We start from the raw sequence: 16868 nt of genomic DNA on the forward strand, positions 1-16868 counted from the left end.
AAATTTATGTAACTTTTGCCGTTCTCAAGAGCCAACCTTAGGAAAATAAAATTTCAGTATGCCGGAGTTGACGCCGATTATTGAGTCGCACTCAGCCATATGAGTCCACGGGGAAAAAAAATGGGACTGCATGCAGATGACATTCGAGTGCAGTACGATTGTCACACATGTCTGTTGGGATTAGATTTTTTTAATGCACCCACTGACTTAAATATGCAAGTATCATCTAAAGTACGGAAGAGATCAGTGCATGCTGTGATTTTTTTTCACACGAACATTCGATCTGTGTAAAACAACTGTCTTCAGAATAGCCAATATGAATAACGTCGGTCCTAGTGGTGTCCGTGTGATGTCAGTTTGGTCCAACGGGAGCACTCGGACCGAATATATGGTCCTGTCAATGTAGCCTCAGGCCACGTTCACACGGTCAGTATATAGTCAGTATTTTACCTCAGCATTTGTAAGCCACAACCAGGAGTGGAGCAATTGGAGGAAAAGTATAATAGAAACATGTCACCACTTCTGTATTTATCACCCACTCCTGGTTTTGGCTTACAAATGCTGAGGTAAAAAACTCACCAAATACTGATAGTGTGAATGTGGTCTTATCGTGTAATCATCTAACACTTCTCAGCCCCTTTTTCTCATCCATGTACCTCACTGAAAACAAATGCGTGCTTCACTATATAGTCAGACTTTCAACAGATTTGTGATGGCAGCTAAGTAGATAAACAGTTAAAATGTCCCAAGTTTCTAGATCCCTTAGGACTCTATTTAGTCTGGGGGCACCTATTTTAATTAGCTGCCAACAAGCCTGTTGCTATTATTATCCTCTGTGAATAATAACCCTTTCCTTGCACATTCAAATGCTTGGCACAGTAACTAACAAATTAGTTCTATTTTGCTATATTTTTAAAGCTTTATATTCGCTATTTGGTCATTTTTGGTGATTGGATTACTGGTCTTCGGCCAGTAGTGTGACGATAAACAGGTCATGAGGGAAGGAGGGCCTGCCCGGATCTCCATTCCTACTTGCGTCCTAAGGCCGGGGTCACACTTGCGAGAAACTCGCACTTCAATACACAGCACTGCCGCTGGCAATTGGACTGGAGCGCTCAGCTGCATAGAAATACTCCGGTCCCGAGCGCCGGCGACAGTTCCGGGGATTGAGGTGCGAGTTTCTCGCAAGTGTGATCCCGGCCTAATAGACCCCATTCAAACATCGATTTTTCACGTACGTGTTCTATCCATGTTTTTCACGGATAGAGCACATACCCATTACAGTCAATGTCTGCTAAAAGAAAATCATGCAGACATGTCTAAATTTTGACTTGATTTGTGGAGCAAAATTAGGGTCCATTCAGACATCCGGTTTTTGCGTATGAGTGCTATCCGTGTTGTTCACACATAGCACTGGTACCTATAATAATGAATGGAACCGTTCACATGTCTGTAACTACCATTATGGACTTTATTGCAGAAAAGGTAAGGATTTGCCGGACTTTTCCCTCTATGCTTGCTCCATAAATTGTTTGACATGCCACATATTTCAAATCTGCAGCCTGGTCCATTTTCTATGCAATATGTGAATGGGGTTTTTGAGAAAACTCATTGATAATGCTGATGCTAAAATACATAGTAGATTTTCCACATGCAACTCTGTCCACAGTATCTCAGAATGTTTTTCCCTTAAGGGTAGAGTTCCACGTCGACTTAACATCATATTTGAGGAGAAATATTTTTTTTAGCAAGTAAAATAAAACAATTCAAAAACAATGCAATATCCCATAGAAATGTTCAATATACTCCTATAGAGAAATAATCATGGCATTTGTAATTAACCCCAAAAATACATGACCTCCACATATATACTATAGCAGAAGTGCCCTCACCTTATGAATTGGTTAAAAAAAAAAAGACACCTTAGTAAGACAATGACTGTAATATCTATTTGATACTGAAGAAAATAACTTAACTTGGACCAAGATCCAAGAAATAACTCAATAAGAGTTATGAGCAGGGGGTTGGACCAGATGGACCAGGAGGTCCCTTCCAACTCTACGATTCTATGATTCTAAGATGGAATCTTCTCACATGGATATATTTGAAAAATCCTCTTTTAGGGCTGAGACAAATGGTACATAATATACAATGACATCAAATATATAGTAAAACTAGCATCACATATAAAAAAATATGGTAAAGGTGACCAGACATAAAATATGGTGCAAAGGAGTCATTCAATATGGCCTTTTTTACACGTCACTGTTTTATCATGGCCACAAAAAAGTAGATCTATTTTTTTTTTTATCAGTTTTTGGTCTGTGTGTCCATTTGTACCATCCGTATGTTACCTCTTTTACTTGTATGCAAATAGAAACCAATGTAGGCTTCTCATCTAGGATGGCATCTGCATTTGTCTGCTGTTTATTCTTTTTCAATGACCCATCCACTTTAATGGGCCTGATCCGTCCACAAGACAGGCAAGAGTAGGATGTGACTCAGTTTTTTGTCTTTTTTTTCTGAGGGATATTGGTAAGAAAAACTGACGTGTGAATAGCTCCATAGAGTATAAAGTGACAATATGTCGTTCACGGGAACAACTAACTGACAGTGCATGGATGATAAAAATTGATGTGTGAATAAAGCTTAAGGCCAATAGTTCATGGAATAAAGACGACCAATTGTCTTCAGTATTTGGTCAGAGTGTCAGATTTTAGGGTAAGGCTGGTTTCACACTAGCGTTTTTTAGCGCTGCGCTTTGTGCGCGTCCATGCGCATGCGTCCTGCGCCCCTATCTTTAACATAGGGGCGCATGGTCTAGCATATGTATGCGTTTTCGTGCGCATGCGGTTTTTTGTAGTGTGCGCCGGACGCAACCTGTTGCATTTTTGGTCCGTCCAACCTGTCTCAAAAAAACGCATGCGCACGGAATGCGCAAAAAAAAATCACATTACAGTATATGGGATCGCAGGCATGCGCATGGACATGCGCAGGCCTGGGTTTAACCCCTTACCTACAAAGGACGTAATATTCCGTCCATGTGACCCTGGACCTAACTACCATGGACGGAATATTACGTCCCAGCGATCAGCGGCGCCCACGTGGTGAGCGCCGCTGATCGCGGCCGGGTGTCAGCTAATTATCATAGCTGACACCCGGCACAATGTGTCAGGGGCGGTCACGGACCGCCCCCGACACGTTATCCCCTTGCACACCGCGATCAAACGCGATCGCGGTGTACCGGGGGTTAAAGGGAAGCATCGGCAGGGAGGGGGCTCCCTCCTGAGCCCCCCACGGCAGCGCAATGTGCAGCGCTGCTGCGGAGGGCTCTTTCCCTACAGGCCCCCGGATCCAAGATGGCGACGGGGGCCTGCAGGGAGCTGACTTCCTCACTGCCTGCAAAGCGCAGGCATGAGGAAGTCTGCAGCAGTGCCTGTGACAGATCGCTGATCTGTGATGTGACAGATCAGCGATCTGTCACAGGACGGTGATGTCCCACCTGGGACAAGGTAATAAAGTAAAAAAAAAAAAGTGTTAAAAATAATTTTAAAAAAATCGCTAAATAAATTAGTAAAAAAAAATAAAAATATTCCCCAATAAATCCATTTTTTCAAAATAAAAAAAACAAAAACAATAAAAGTACACATATTTGGTATCGCCGCGTCCGTAATGACCTGCCCTATAAAACTGTCCCATTAGTTAACCCCTTTAGCGAACCCCTTAAAAAATAAAAATAAAAAACGAAGCAAAAAATAATGATTTATTATAATACCACCGAACAAAAAGTGCAATAACGCGCAATCAAAAAGACGCATATAAATATCCATGGTACCGCTGAAAATGTCATCTTGTCCCGCAAAAAACGTGCCACCATACAGCATCATCCACAAAAAAATAAAAAAGTTATAGCTCGCAGAATAAAGCGATACAAAAATAATTATTTTTTATATAAAATTGTTTTCATTGCAAAAAAACGACAAAACATAAAAAAACGACCTAAATGAGGTATCGCTGTAACCGTACTGACCCGAAGAATAAAAACGCTTTATCAATTTTACCGCACGTGGAACGGTGTAAACGCACCCCCCAAAAGAAATTCATGAAACGCTGGTTTTTGTTCATTCTGCGTCCCAAAAATCGGAATAAAGAGCGATCAAAAAATGTCACGTGCCCGAAAATGGTACCAATAAAAACGTCAACTCGTCCCGCAAAAAATTAAGACCTCACATGACTCGTTGGGTCAAAATACGGAAAAATTATAGCTCACAATATGTGGTGATGCAAAAACTATTTTTACAATAAAAAGCGTCTTTTAGCGTGCGACAGCTGCCAAACATAAAAACCGCCATAAATAGTAAATCAAACCCCCCGCTATCACCCCCTTAGTTAGGGAAAAATAATAAAACTAAAAGAAAATGTATTTATTTCCATTTTCCGGCTAGGGTTAGGGCTAGGGTTAGGGTTAGGGCTAGGGCTCAGATTAGGGTTAGGGGTGTGTTGAGGTTAGGGTTGGAGTTATAATTGGGGGGTTTCCACCGTTTGGGCACATCAGGTGCTTTCCAAAGGCAACATGGCGTCTGATCTCAATTCCAGCCAATTCTGCGTTGAAAAAGTCAAATGGTGCTTCTTCCCTTCCAAGCTCTGCCATGCGCCCAAACAGTGTTTTACCCCCACATGTAGGGTATCAGCCTACTCAGGACAAATTACAAAACAACTTTTGGGGTCCAATTTCTCCTGTTACCCTTAGGAAAATAAAAAATTGGGGGCAAAAATATAATTTTGCGGAAAAAAGTTTTTTTTATTTTCACGCCCAGGCGTTATAAACTTCTGTGAAGCACTTGGGGGTTCAAAGTGCTCTCCACACATCTAGATAAGCTCCGTGGGGGGTCTAGTTTCCAAAATGGGGTCACTTGTGGGGAGTTTCAATAGTTTAGGTACATCAGGGGCTCTCCAAACGCACATGACACCCGCAGACCATTCCATCAAAGTCTGCATTCCAAAACGTCACTACTTCCCTTCCGAGCCCCGACGTGTCCCCATACAGTAGTTTTCTCCCACATATGGGGTGTCAGCGTACTCAGGACAAATTGGACAACAACTTTTGGGGTCCAATTTCTCCTGTTACCCTTGGGAAAATAAAAAAATGGGGACTAAAAGATGATGTTTGTGGAAAAAATACGATTTTTTTATTTTCACGCCCGGACGTTATAAACTTCAGTGAAGCACTGGGGGGTTCAAAGTGCTCACCACACATCTAGATAAGTTCCTTTGGGGGTCTAGTTTCCAAAATGGTGTCATTTGTGGGGGGTTTCTACTGTTTTGGTACATCAGGGGCTTTCCTAACGCGACATGGTGTCCGATCTCAATTCCTGCCAAAAACGTCAAATGGCGCTGCTTCCCTTCCGAGCTCTGCCATGCGCCCAAATAGTGGTTTACACCCACATGTGGGGTATCAGCGTACTCAGGATAAATTGCACAATATCTTTTAGGGTCCTGTTACTTTTGGAAAAATAAGAATTGAGGGTGAAAAGATCATTTTTGTGGAAAAAATATGATTTTTTAATTGTACTGCTGTACGTTATAAACTTCTGTGAAGCCCTTGGGGGTTCAAAGTTCTCACCACACATCTAGATAAGTTCCCTGGGGGTCTAGATTCCAAAATGGTGTCATTTGCGGGGGGTTTCCACTGTTTTGGTACATCAGGGGTTTTCCAATCGCGACATGGTGTCCGATCTCAATTCCAGCCAAAAATGTCAAATGGCGCTCCTTCCCTTCTGAGCTCTGCTATGCGCCCAAATAGTCATTTACACCCACATATGGGGTATCAGCGTACTCAGGACAAATTGCACAATAACTTTTAGGGTCCTGTTACCCTTGGAAAAATAAAAATTGGGGGTGCAAAGATCATTTTTGTGGAAAAAATATGATTTTTTAATTGTACCGCTGTACGTTATAAACTTCTGTGAAGCCCTTGTGGGTTCAAAGTTCTCACCACATATCTAGATAAGTTCCTTGGGGGGGTCTAGTTTCCAAAATGGGGTCACTTGGGGGGTTTCCCCTGTTTAGGTACATCAGGGGCTCTCCAAACGCGACATGGCGTCCGATCTGAATTCCAGCCAATTTTGCATTGAAAAAGTCAAACGGCGCTCCTTCCCTACTGAGGTCTGCCATGCGCCGAAACAGTGGTTCCCCCCCACATATCAGGTATCAGCGTACTCAGGACAAATTGCACAATAACTTTTGCAGTCCAATTTCTCCTGTTACCCTTGGTAAAATAAAGAAAATTGAACCTGGAGTATTTTTTTTGTGAAAAAAAGTTAAATGTTCATTTTTTTTTTTTAATATTCAAAAAATTCCTGTGACGCACCTAAAGGGTTAATAAACTTCTTGAATGTGGTTTTAAGCACCTTAAGGGGTGCATTTTTTAGAATGGTGTCACTTTTGGGTATTTTCTATCATATAGACCCCTCAAAGTGGCTTCAAATGTGAAGTGGTCCCTAAAAATAAAATGGTGTTGCAAAAATGAGAAATCGCTGGTCAATTTTTAACCCTTATTACTTCCTAACAAAAAAAAAAATGTTGGTTCCAAAATTGTGCTGATGTAAAGTAAACATGTGGGAAATGTTATCTATTAAGTTTTTTGTGTGCCGTATCTCTGTGATTTAAGGGCATAAAAATTCAAAGTTGGAAAATTGCGAAATTTTCAAAATTTTCGCCAAATTTCCATTTTTTTCACAAATAAACGCAAGTTATTTGAATGCAATTTTACCACTAACATGAAGTACAATATGTCACAAAAAAACAATGTCAGAATCACCGGGATCCATGGAAGCGTTCCAGAGTTATGACCTCATAAAGGTACAGTGGTCAGAATTGTAAAAATTGGCCCAGGAGTTAACGTGCAAACCACCCTTGGTAGTGAAGGGGTTAAAATCGCATGCGTTTTAAGAGTTAACATGGCTAGAAACTTGTTAAAACGCATGCGCCTAAAAAAATCAAACGCATACAAAACGCATGATCCGTTTTTTGTATGCGATTCTATTGCGCACGAAGCGCAGTGCTAAAAAACGCTAATGTGAAACTAGCCTAAGGCCGGGGTCACACTAGAGAGGAATACGGACGAGTGAGAGGCGTTAAAAGCATGCATTACACACGGACAAATGATTCTCTATGGGGTAGCTCCCAACCGCCGTATATTTCTCGTCTGTATTCTACGGTCCGTGCCAATCGCAGCATGCTGCGATTGTCAGCGTACTACGCCCGTAGTACGCCAATGCAAGTCTATGGGTGCGCTAAAAATACGCATTACACACGGACCACACATGTGACTTGCGAGAAATACGCACCCGGTGTCCTTTAGAAAAGCCGGCAATTCAGTGCGCGATACAGTAAACTCACACTGACAGGTTTAATAAAGAAACGAAAGAATAGATATAGACCCATAGAATACATATATATATATATATGTGTGGGCTCCCGCATTGACAAATTACCGGGGGAGCCCACACATTTTTTTTACAACGAATTAACCCCTTAAATTAACAGCTACACCTCCCAAATTTTACACATCAACCCTCCTCTAATTACTAATGAAAGACATACAAAAAAAACCATGAAATGAAATGGTCTACAGTATGTAAACCATGTGTCATTTCATGTCGGGTTGGGGAATGATTTGACAAAAGCCGGCAATTGAATTAGCGGCTATTCTGCTATGAAGAACTCTGTGACATACACAAATATATATATATATATATATTTTTTATATCTCAATGACATGTGTGTGTATATATATATATATATATATATATATATATGTATTCTATGTGTATATATCTATTCTTTCGTTTGTGTTATAAACCCTGTCATAGGGCTCCATTATATGTCCACTTTGCAAGCCGGCGAGAAAATCTCAGCATACGGATTACATGCGCAAAATACGCGACCACACCTTGCTTACGGATGACATATGGATCACTATTTAGGGGTCATTCATCCGTGTTACGCCTGTAAACTACGGACCGTATTTTGCGTCGGTTAGTGTGACCCCGGCCTTAGGCTACAGTCACACATTCAGTATTTGGTCAGTATTTTACCTCAGTATCTGTAAGCCAAAACCAGGAGTGGGTGATAAATACAGAAGTGGTAACGTGTTTCTATTATACTTTTCCTCTGATTGTTCCACCCCTGGTTTTGGCTTACAAATACTGAGGTAAAATACTGATCAAATACTGAACATATGAACGTGGCCTTAGGGTTTCATTAGTTCTTCTACGATGCAAAACAACTGAGGGAGGTTTCTCAAGCTTATCCTCTTAGGGCAGTCTCACACGTCCAGATAATTCCTGTACAAGAAAAACCGGTACCGGAGCTATCCGTGTCCGTGTGTCCATGTGGATACATGGTACATCTGTGTGGCAAGCATGTGCCGCACCAGGACCAGACGGACGGCCACTGGGAAGAAGCGCTACAGTAAGCGCTATTCCCCGGCAGCTGGTGCTGAACGCCGCTGTGATTCTTCTCTCCTGCTCTGCCGGCAACAGTGAGCAGGAGAGAAAACCCGACGTGGGGTCCCCCCTCTGTTTGTGAACCAACCCGGCAAAACTCACAGTTGGGGTTGCTATTCTCAGGCTGGTAAGGGGCCATTGATCTTGCCCCCCCCCCAGCCTAAAAATAGCAGCCTACAGCTGCCAAGAAAAGGCGCATCTATTAGATGCACCTATTCTGGAGCATTGTCAGGTTCTTCCCACTTGCCCTGTAGTAGTGGCAAGTGGGGTTAATAAGGGGTTAATGTCACCTTTCTATTGTAAGGTGACATTAAGCCCAGATTAGTAATGGAGAGGTGTCAATAAGACACCTACCCATTACTAATCTTAGAGTTATTCAAGGGTTAAATAAACACACACAATAAGAACAAAGTATTTTAATGAAAGAATACACTAAACACAGTGTTTAAAGCTTTATTATACTCATAATTCTATATCGACGCCATCGTTCTCCTGTAAAAAAATTATAAAATAGTAAACTAACAATATCCATATCTGTCCGGCGCTCAGTCAAGTCCCATGGTGTAATCCATCTCAGGGGTTAATCAGTTTACAGGCGGAGCGCTGGTAATGCGACCGCTCCGACTGTAAACTACTGGGGAAAGAATGGAAGCAGCGCACACAGGTTCTGTGATGTCACCGCTAGTTGCTGAGCATGCGCCGGTTGCTTCCCTTCATTCCCCAGTAGTTTACAGTCGGAGTGGTCACATTAGCAGTGCTCCGGCTGTAAACTGATTAACTCCTGCGATGGATTACACCATGGGACTTGACTGAGCGCCGGACAGGTATGGATATTGTTAGTTTATTATTTTATAATTTTTTTTACAGGCGAATGATGGCGTCGATATGGAATTAGGAGTATAATAAAGCTTTAAACACTGTGTGTAGTGTATTCTTTCATTAAAATACTTTGTTCTTATTGTGTGTGTGTTTATTTAACCCTTGACTAACTATAGGATTAGCAATGGATAGGTGTCTTATTGACACCTCTCCATTAGTAACCCGGGCTTAATGTCACCTTACAATATAAAGGTGACATTAACCCCTTATGACCCAACTTGCCACCTCTACAGGGCAAGTGGGAAGACCCGTCAAAGCTCTAGAGTAGGCGCACCTAATAGATGCGCCTTTTCTTGGCAGCTGTGGGCTGCTGTTTTTAGGCTGGGGGGGCCAAGATCAATGGCCCATTAACAGACTGAGAATAGCAGCCCCCAGCTGTGAGTTTTGTCGGGTTGGTTCACAAACAGAGGGGGACCCCACGTCGGTTTTTTTTTTCATTCATTCTCTCCTGCTTGCTGTTGCCGGCAGAGCAGGAGAGAATTACAGCGATGTTCAGCACCAGCCATCAGGGAACAGTGGCTAACAGTAGCCACTTCTTTCTCCGTGTGCCATGTTCAGCACGTTTTGCGGACCGTGCACTCCCACAAACACTGACCTGTCTTTGTGTTTTGCACACGGACCGTGTGTCCGTGAAAACACGCTGACATGTGCAGAGAACCATTCATGTTAATGTGTTTACATGTGTCAGTGTCTCTGGTACATGACAAAACTGTTACTACACGTACTGATGTGTGAAACTGGCCTTAAACCAGGGGTGAAGATGAGGAACCATCAACCATCTGCCCATTTGTGTAATTTCCTCCTACCCTCAGGCAGATTTCCGGGGGGGCCACAGTGCTTGGGTCGCTGGCCTTTTAATTCTTCCTTAGACTGCGTACGCAGCATTCACTACTGAACACTGAGGTATTCTTGGCAGAAAACAAGTCCCCCACTCCCGACAGTCAGTGAAATATGGACAGCATTTAGGATACAACTAAGGGTATGCTCACATCTGCATATAAAATCAATGAATGCAATCTGATAAAAAAAATCGTATTGCACTCGCAACAATGTTATTCAATGAGGCAGTGTGCATCTGCAAGTTTTTCCTCAAATGGAAATAGGGTGAGGAAAAAAAACTACAGCATGCTGTGTATGGCCGCGCAAAACGTCTGAGACTCACCAATGCAAGTCAATGGGTGCGAGAAAAAAATTGCACGGCACACGGACCATGCATGTCATCCGATTTTTACATACCCATCTCATAGGAAACCCAACATTTCATCAGCCGCGTACAGTAAATTCAAAGCGTGAATAGTAAGAATAGAATAGATATTTAGATTTAATAGATAGAAAGATGTCAGTGAGATATATATTCAGTGCAGTGGCGTATAGCTTACTGTACATGCATTTAGCTAATAAATTAAAAAAAAATTGTTTGGGGTGCCCCTTATTTTTAATACCCAGCTGAGGAAAGCAGAAAACTGGGGGCTGGTTTTATTATTCTGGGATGAGGCCAATATCCATGAAGCTTCCCAGGTTATTATTATCAGCTCAAGGCTGTATGTGTAGCATTTACTGGTTATTAAAAAAGGGGGACCCCTACCAAAAAAAAGATGCGAGTCATCCCCCCCTATTTTTTAATAACTAGCAAAGGCTAAGCAGACAGCTGGATATATAAAGTAGCTGAGATTCTCAGCTAGAAAAGTCATCGTGTTCCGGCTGTCATGCTCAGTGGTCACACTACTGATGTCACCGCTCAGCACTACATCCAGATGTAACAGTCGGGATGTAAAATGGATTTATAGCAGACCCTTTTGGATTATTTTATTTTTTTAAAGGTAATAAATGAGTAAAAGAGGGTCGGGGAGTGCTTTTTACAATTAAAGGACTTTTTTCTGTGTGTGTGTTTATTACTTTTGACTATGGGGTTAATAATGGATTTGTTTTCCCAGCCTATTAATATCAGCCTGCAGCTGTCTTCTTAGCCTTTGCTGGTTATTAAAAATAGGCGGGACACTATAGCCTGTGGAGCTTCATGGGTATTGGCCTCATCCCAGAATAATAACACCAGCGCCCTACTGTCCACTTTCACTCAGCTGGGTATAAAAAATAAGGGGGGCCTCAAGCCATATTTTTCTTTTATTTCTTTATTAAATAAATTCATGTACAGTAAGCTATACACGTACTGCGCCAATTGTATATCTCACTGATATATTTCTTACTATCATCTATCTATCTATATTTGCATATAAAAAATTTTTATAAGTTCAAATACTAGATTAAAATGAAAGAGAATTACTGTATGTAACAACTGATGTTAAAAATGAATTGCATACTGATTGCATACGCATGACATACAGATGCTAGGTGAGGAAAAAAAAACGCACACTCGCATAGCATTGGCATGACATTCGGATGCTAGGTGAGAAAAAAAAATGCTCGCCTGACACTCTCCAACTTTCTGGCTGACCATCTCAAGTACGTTATATATGCAGATGCGAGCGTACCCTATGATGGCATCTGCCTCAGTCTTTCACAGACCCATAGACTTGATTGTACAATTTTGATCTGACTTTGACAAGAAACTGACATATGTCCATTTTTTTTTGTAGTTACTTGACCCGCCAAAAATAAGGATGGATAGAACACCTATGTGAGAAATGGACACCTGTGTGAGCCGTTAGTCTGGCTATGGAGGTCTGTGTTTCAAAATCCATATTCAGATCACAATTCCCAAATAAACCATGGGTCCCCTAACCTTAACCAACAGCCTCATATGAGCTTATAAAGCTGTCAGTTGTGGCACATCAGTGATTTTTCTCATTCTCATAAAACAGACTGATTTTCATCAAGGGTTTGGTTCATATTTTCATCATTGTTTAATCAGTATGTCATTTTTTACCCTCAGAGTTTCTTTTTTTTTTTAGAAGTTTGAGAATTTCTCATTTCTATCAGAGAAATAAAAACAAAAGGCAGCTGAGTGCTGTACAATTTTTTCTCAGACCCATAGAATTTGCATTGCTGAGACTGATATGTGACTTGGATCTAAATTGCACGTCTCCATATTTTGGTGTGGACCATTAGCCCAACAGAACATGTACCCATGATAGTCTATCACTGATACAATATGTACTTACATACTTGTAAACCTAATGTCTGAATGAGCCCTTATTATTGTTGGGAGATCCATGGTCAAGCATTGTGGTCCTTAAAGTGAAACTAACACCTGATACACGCCGCCCAATCCATGGACAGTATGTATCAGGCACTTGGACTGAAAGTCAGCCCTGGCATTTGAAATCACACAGGCCCATGCTGTCTCGGTCCCCAAGCACCAGATGGAAACATATTATTAATATTACCCCGGATGGAGGAAAGCAAGATTTACTACAAGACCAATATTTCTAATGATACCCGTGGCCTGCTGGGGTAAGTGACGGAGTCAGCACTTTATGCTCCATCACAACTCTTAATAGTATGGGTGTCTTGAGAATATAGATTCTGCTAACAACATAGCAGACAAGGCAGCCCACATCCAGACAGGCCCTTCTGGCATTTGCCAGAATTGCCAGATGGCCAGTCCGGCCCAAGTTGTACATAGCCAGAGACCTCTCAATCTAGGGCAGCGGGCGTGGAGCAGCCGCTGGGGACCCGCCTGCCCGACTAATCTATAGCATGTACTCAGCTTCCGGTGCCTAGTAAAGCATAAATAAAATAAACACAAGCGCTTCCACTTACCTAACGTAATGCGGAAAGATGAAACAAATACTGCCTGCCTACATGCATAACAAGTGTGAAATTTGAAGCAGAAAAGGTACAAGCGCTAGTCTCCACATTTTGCCCAAGTTTGGTGCATGTGGATTCTGGAGACCCTACACTTTATGCCCTCACATGAATTTCTGGCGATTCACTATTAAAAGTACCACACCACGGACCTCGGGACTTGACAAGGTTCTTACCTTTTGGTGATTTATGAATCAGAAACCTCATCAGCTCAGAGAACATTCATAGTGTGTCTCATCCTATCCACAAGTGGTCGGCACAGTGGGTTTCCCACGTTTTATGGCGTGTCACATCTGCATAGTTGTTCCTTTCATACTTTCATTTATATGAGCCACACACACCAAGGCTGGGCAAATTGTGCAGACTGGCAGATGTGCCTTTCTGGTTCTCATTTGGCTATTAAGGTATGTATTTCTCTGAAACGCAGCATTTCACAGCCGAACATACCTGGCTGAGCTCATACAGCTGGATACATACTGAGCAGCTTATACCCGGCGTCAGGCTCTATAGAAGTGGACCGTGAAACACACAAGTCTAAATTCAGTCTGAAGTGTAGAGATTGATACGACTGGAAATAAATCATTTAATACAGAATAAAGCAAAAGTCATAAGTTGTTCAGTAACACGTCAGAAGTCATGTTAAGTGGAACCAGTTACAATTTCTCCAAATTATTAAAGAACAGGCATATAAAAACATTATATGTATCATAGTATGAATAATTATAATATTAATGACTAATGGGCTTGTAATGAGCATCATATTGATATGTGGTAATAAAGGAAACTGCTGATAACAGCGGACAATAGCTCATGATGACTAGTAATGGATGGTATACTGTAACCAGACTGATAGTACCCCAGTCTGATCTGTGATAAGGAAAAACCTGATATCAGTAGACAATAGATATTACAGTTTAATCTGGTTTCTGAATTGGATTATAACGTATAGTAGTTTATAAAAATGTATAAAAGACAGCCAGACATGTTTCATCTAATGCATAAATCATGAGAATATTCCATTCACTACTATAAGATTCTTATTAGGAGCTTGGGCCAGGTCATTGCACCAGCCTTATGGAGATAAACTCAGAGAAAAGCAATAGAAGTGTTAAAGAAAAGCAATACAAGAGTAATAGAAGTGTAATTAAAGTAAAAAAAAGAAGTGTAATGGAAGTAAAAGAGAAGCGCAATAAAAGAGTAATAGAAGTGTAATAGACTAGAATGGGAGAGTAATAGAAGTGTAATAGGAGTGTAATAGGAGTAATAGAAGTGTAATAGGAGTGTAATAGGAGTAATAGAAGAGTAATAGGAGTAATGGGAGTGTAATAGACTAGAATGGGAGAGTAATAGAAGTGTAATAGGAGTAATGGGAGAGTAATAGAAGTGTAATAGGAGTAATGGGAGAGTAATAGAAGTGTAATAGAAGTGTAATAGAAGAGAAGAAGTGCTGTCACTTGTAACTTGGCTCCATAGAGGTTTTCGCTCTGGGGGTGCACTTACTTACCCGGCTCTGCCAGGATGATCTTGGCTCCGCTGCACCTGAAGCAGTGCAGGAACGACTGGGACCTGATGTTGTTGTTGAGGCAGGCCAGGGCACATCCGAGCTTCGCCACCCCGAGCCAGACCCAGATGTAAGCGGGGGCATTGCTCATGTATATGGCCACACAGTCCCCAGACTTCACCCCCGTATGTTTGCGCAGAGCCCGGGCCGCCTGGTTGCTGAGCCGATCTACTTCGGAGTAAGTGTACACCTCCTCCTGGTAGATGATGAACGGCTTGTCCGGAGACTTCTCCACCTGCTCCAGGAAGGTGTCCAGCACCGTGTGCGCCGGGGTCTTCGAGCTCTGCTTCTTGCTCTTGATGCCAAAGCGCACCACCGTGATGAAGTGGGCAATGTCCTGGAAGATGTAGGGGAAGATGAAGCTGATGAGCAGCGGGAGAAGCAGCAGCCCCGGGAGGGCAGTGAAGAACACGGTGATCATCGCCGCAGGACTCGGGAGCTGCACCTGACCCGAAGAACACGCACCATTCTGTGTGACCGCAGGTGACAGCCCTGCACCTAGCACAGGGGGTGTGAGCTTACCCGCTGCCCTCCCACCACACACAGCTACATGCAGGTGACAGCCCTGCACCTAGGACACGGGGTGTGCGCTTACCCGCTGCCCTCCCACCACACACCGGCACCTAGGACATGGGTTGTGCGCTTACCCACTGCCCTCCCACCACACACCGGCACCTAGGACATGGGTTGTGCGCTTACCCACTGCCCTCCCACCACACACCGGCACCTAGGACAAGGGGTGTGCGCTTACCCGCTGCCCTCCCACCACACACCGACACCTAGGACACGGGGTGTGCGCTTACCCGCTGCCCTCCCACCACACACGGCACCTAGGACAGGGGGTGTGCGCTTACCCACTGCCCTCCCACCACACACCGGCACCTAGGACAAGGGGTGTGCGCTTACCCGCTGCCCTCCCACCACACACCGACACCTAGGACACGGGGTGTGCGCTTACCCGCTGCCCTCCCACCACACACGGCACCTAGGACAGGGGGTGTGCGCTTACCCGCTGCCCTCCCACCACACACCGGCACCTAGGACAGGGGGTGTGCGCTTACCCGCTGCCCTCCCACCACACACCGGCACCTAGGACAGGGGGTGTGCGCTTACCCACTGCCCTCCCACCAGACACAGGTACCTAGTAAACGGGGTGTGCGCTTACCCGCTGCCCTCCCACCACACACCGGCACCTAGGACATGGGTTGTGCGCTTACCCACTGCCCTCCCACCACACACCGGCACCTAGGACAAGGGGTGTGCGCTTACCCGCTGCCCTCCCACCACACACCGACACCTAGGACACGGGGTGTGCGCTTACCCGCTGCCCTCCCACCACACACGGCACCTAGGACAGGGGGTGTGCGCTTACCCGCTGCCCTCCCACCACACACCGGCACCTAGGACAGGGGGTGTGCGCTTACCCGCTGCCCTCCCACCACACACCGGCACCTAGGACAGGGGGTGTGCGCTTACCCACTGCCCTCCCACCACACACAGCTACATGCAGGTGACAGCCCTGCACCTAGGACACGGGGTGTGCGCTTACCCACTGCCCTCCCACCACACACAGGTACCTAGGACAGGGGGTGTGCGCTTACCCGCTGCCCTCCCACCACACACCGGCACCTAGGACAGGGGGTGTGCCCTTACCCGCTGCCCTCCCACCACACACAGCTACATGCAGGTGACAGCCCTGCACCTAGGACACGGGGTGTGCGCTTACCCACTGCCCTCCCACCACACACAGGTACCTAGGACAGGGGGTGTGCGCTTACCCGCTGCCCTCCCACCACACACCGGCACCTAGGACAGGGGGTGTGCCCTTACCCGCTGCCCTCCCACCACACACAGCTACATGCAGGTGACAGCCCTGCACCTAGGACACGGGGTGTGCGCTTACCCACTGCCCTCCCACCACACACAGGTACCTAGGACAGGGGGTGTGCGCTTACCCGCTGCCCTCCCACCACACACCGGCACCTAGGACAGTGGGTGTGCGCTTACCCGCTGCCCTCCCACCACACACAGCTACATGCAGGTGACAGCCCTGCACCTAGGACACGGGGTGTGCGCTTACCCGCTGCCCTCCCACCACACACCGGCACCTAGGACAGGGGGTGTGCGCTTACCCGCTGCCCTCCCACCACACA

The 16868-nt window shown here is 44.4% G+C and overlaps 1 protein-coding gene across 1 annotated transcript in view; it reads right to left on the reverse strand.

Annotated features, from left to right (window-relative positions):
* SLC27A2 (solute carrier family 27 member 2) overlaps window positions 1-15296 on the reverse strand; it is a 113264-nt gene extending 97968 nt beyond the window's left edge. The window contains exon 1 of the mRNA XM_073568509.1: window positions 14659-15296. Within this exon, the coding sequence (XP_073424610.1) occupies window positions 14659-15136 (478 nt within the window). The 5' untranslated portion in view covers window positions 15137-15296. The remainder of the gene's footprint in view (window positions 1-14658) is intronic.
* Between the last annotated feature and the right edge of the window lie 1572 nt (window positions 15297-16868).

This window comes from Dendrobates tinctorius, unplaced genomic scaffold (genome assembly GCF_039654945.1).
Source record: "Dendrobates tinctorius isolate UK_male_01 unplaced genomic scaffold, ASM3965494v1 ptg000022l, whole genome shotgun sequence".
Lineage (NCBI taxonomy): Eukaryota > Metazoa > Chordata > Amphibia > Anura > Dendrobatidae > Dendrobates > Dendrobates tinctorius.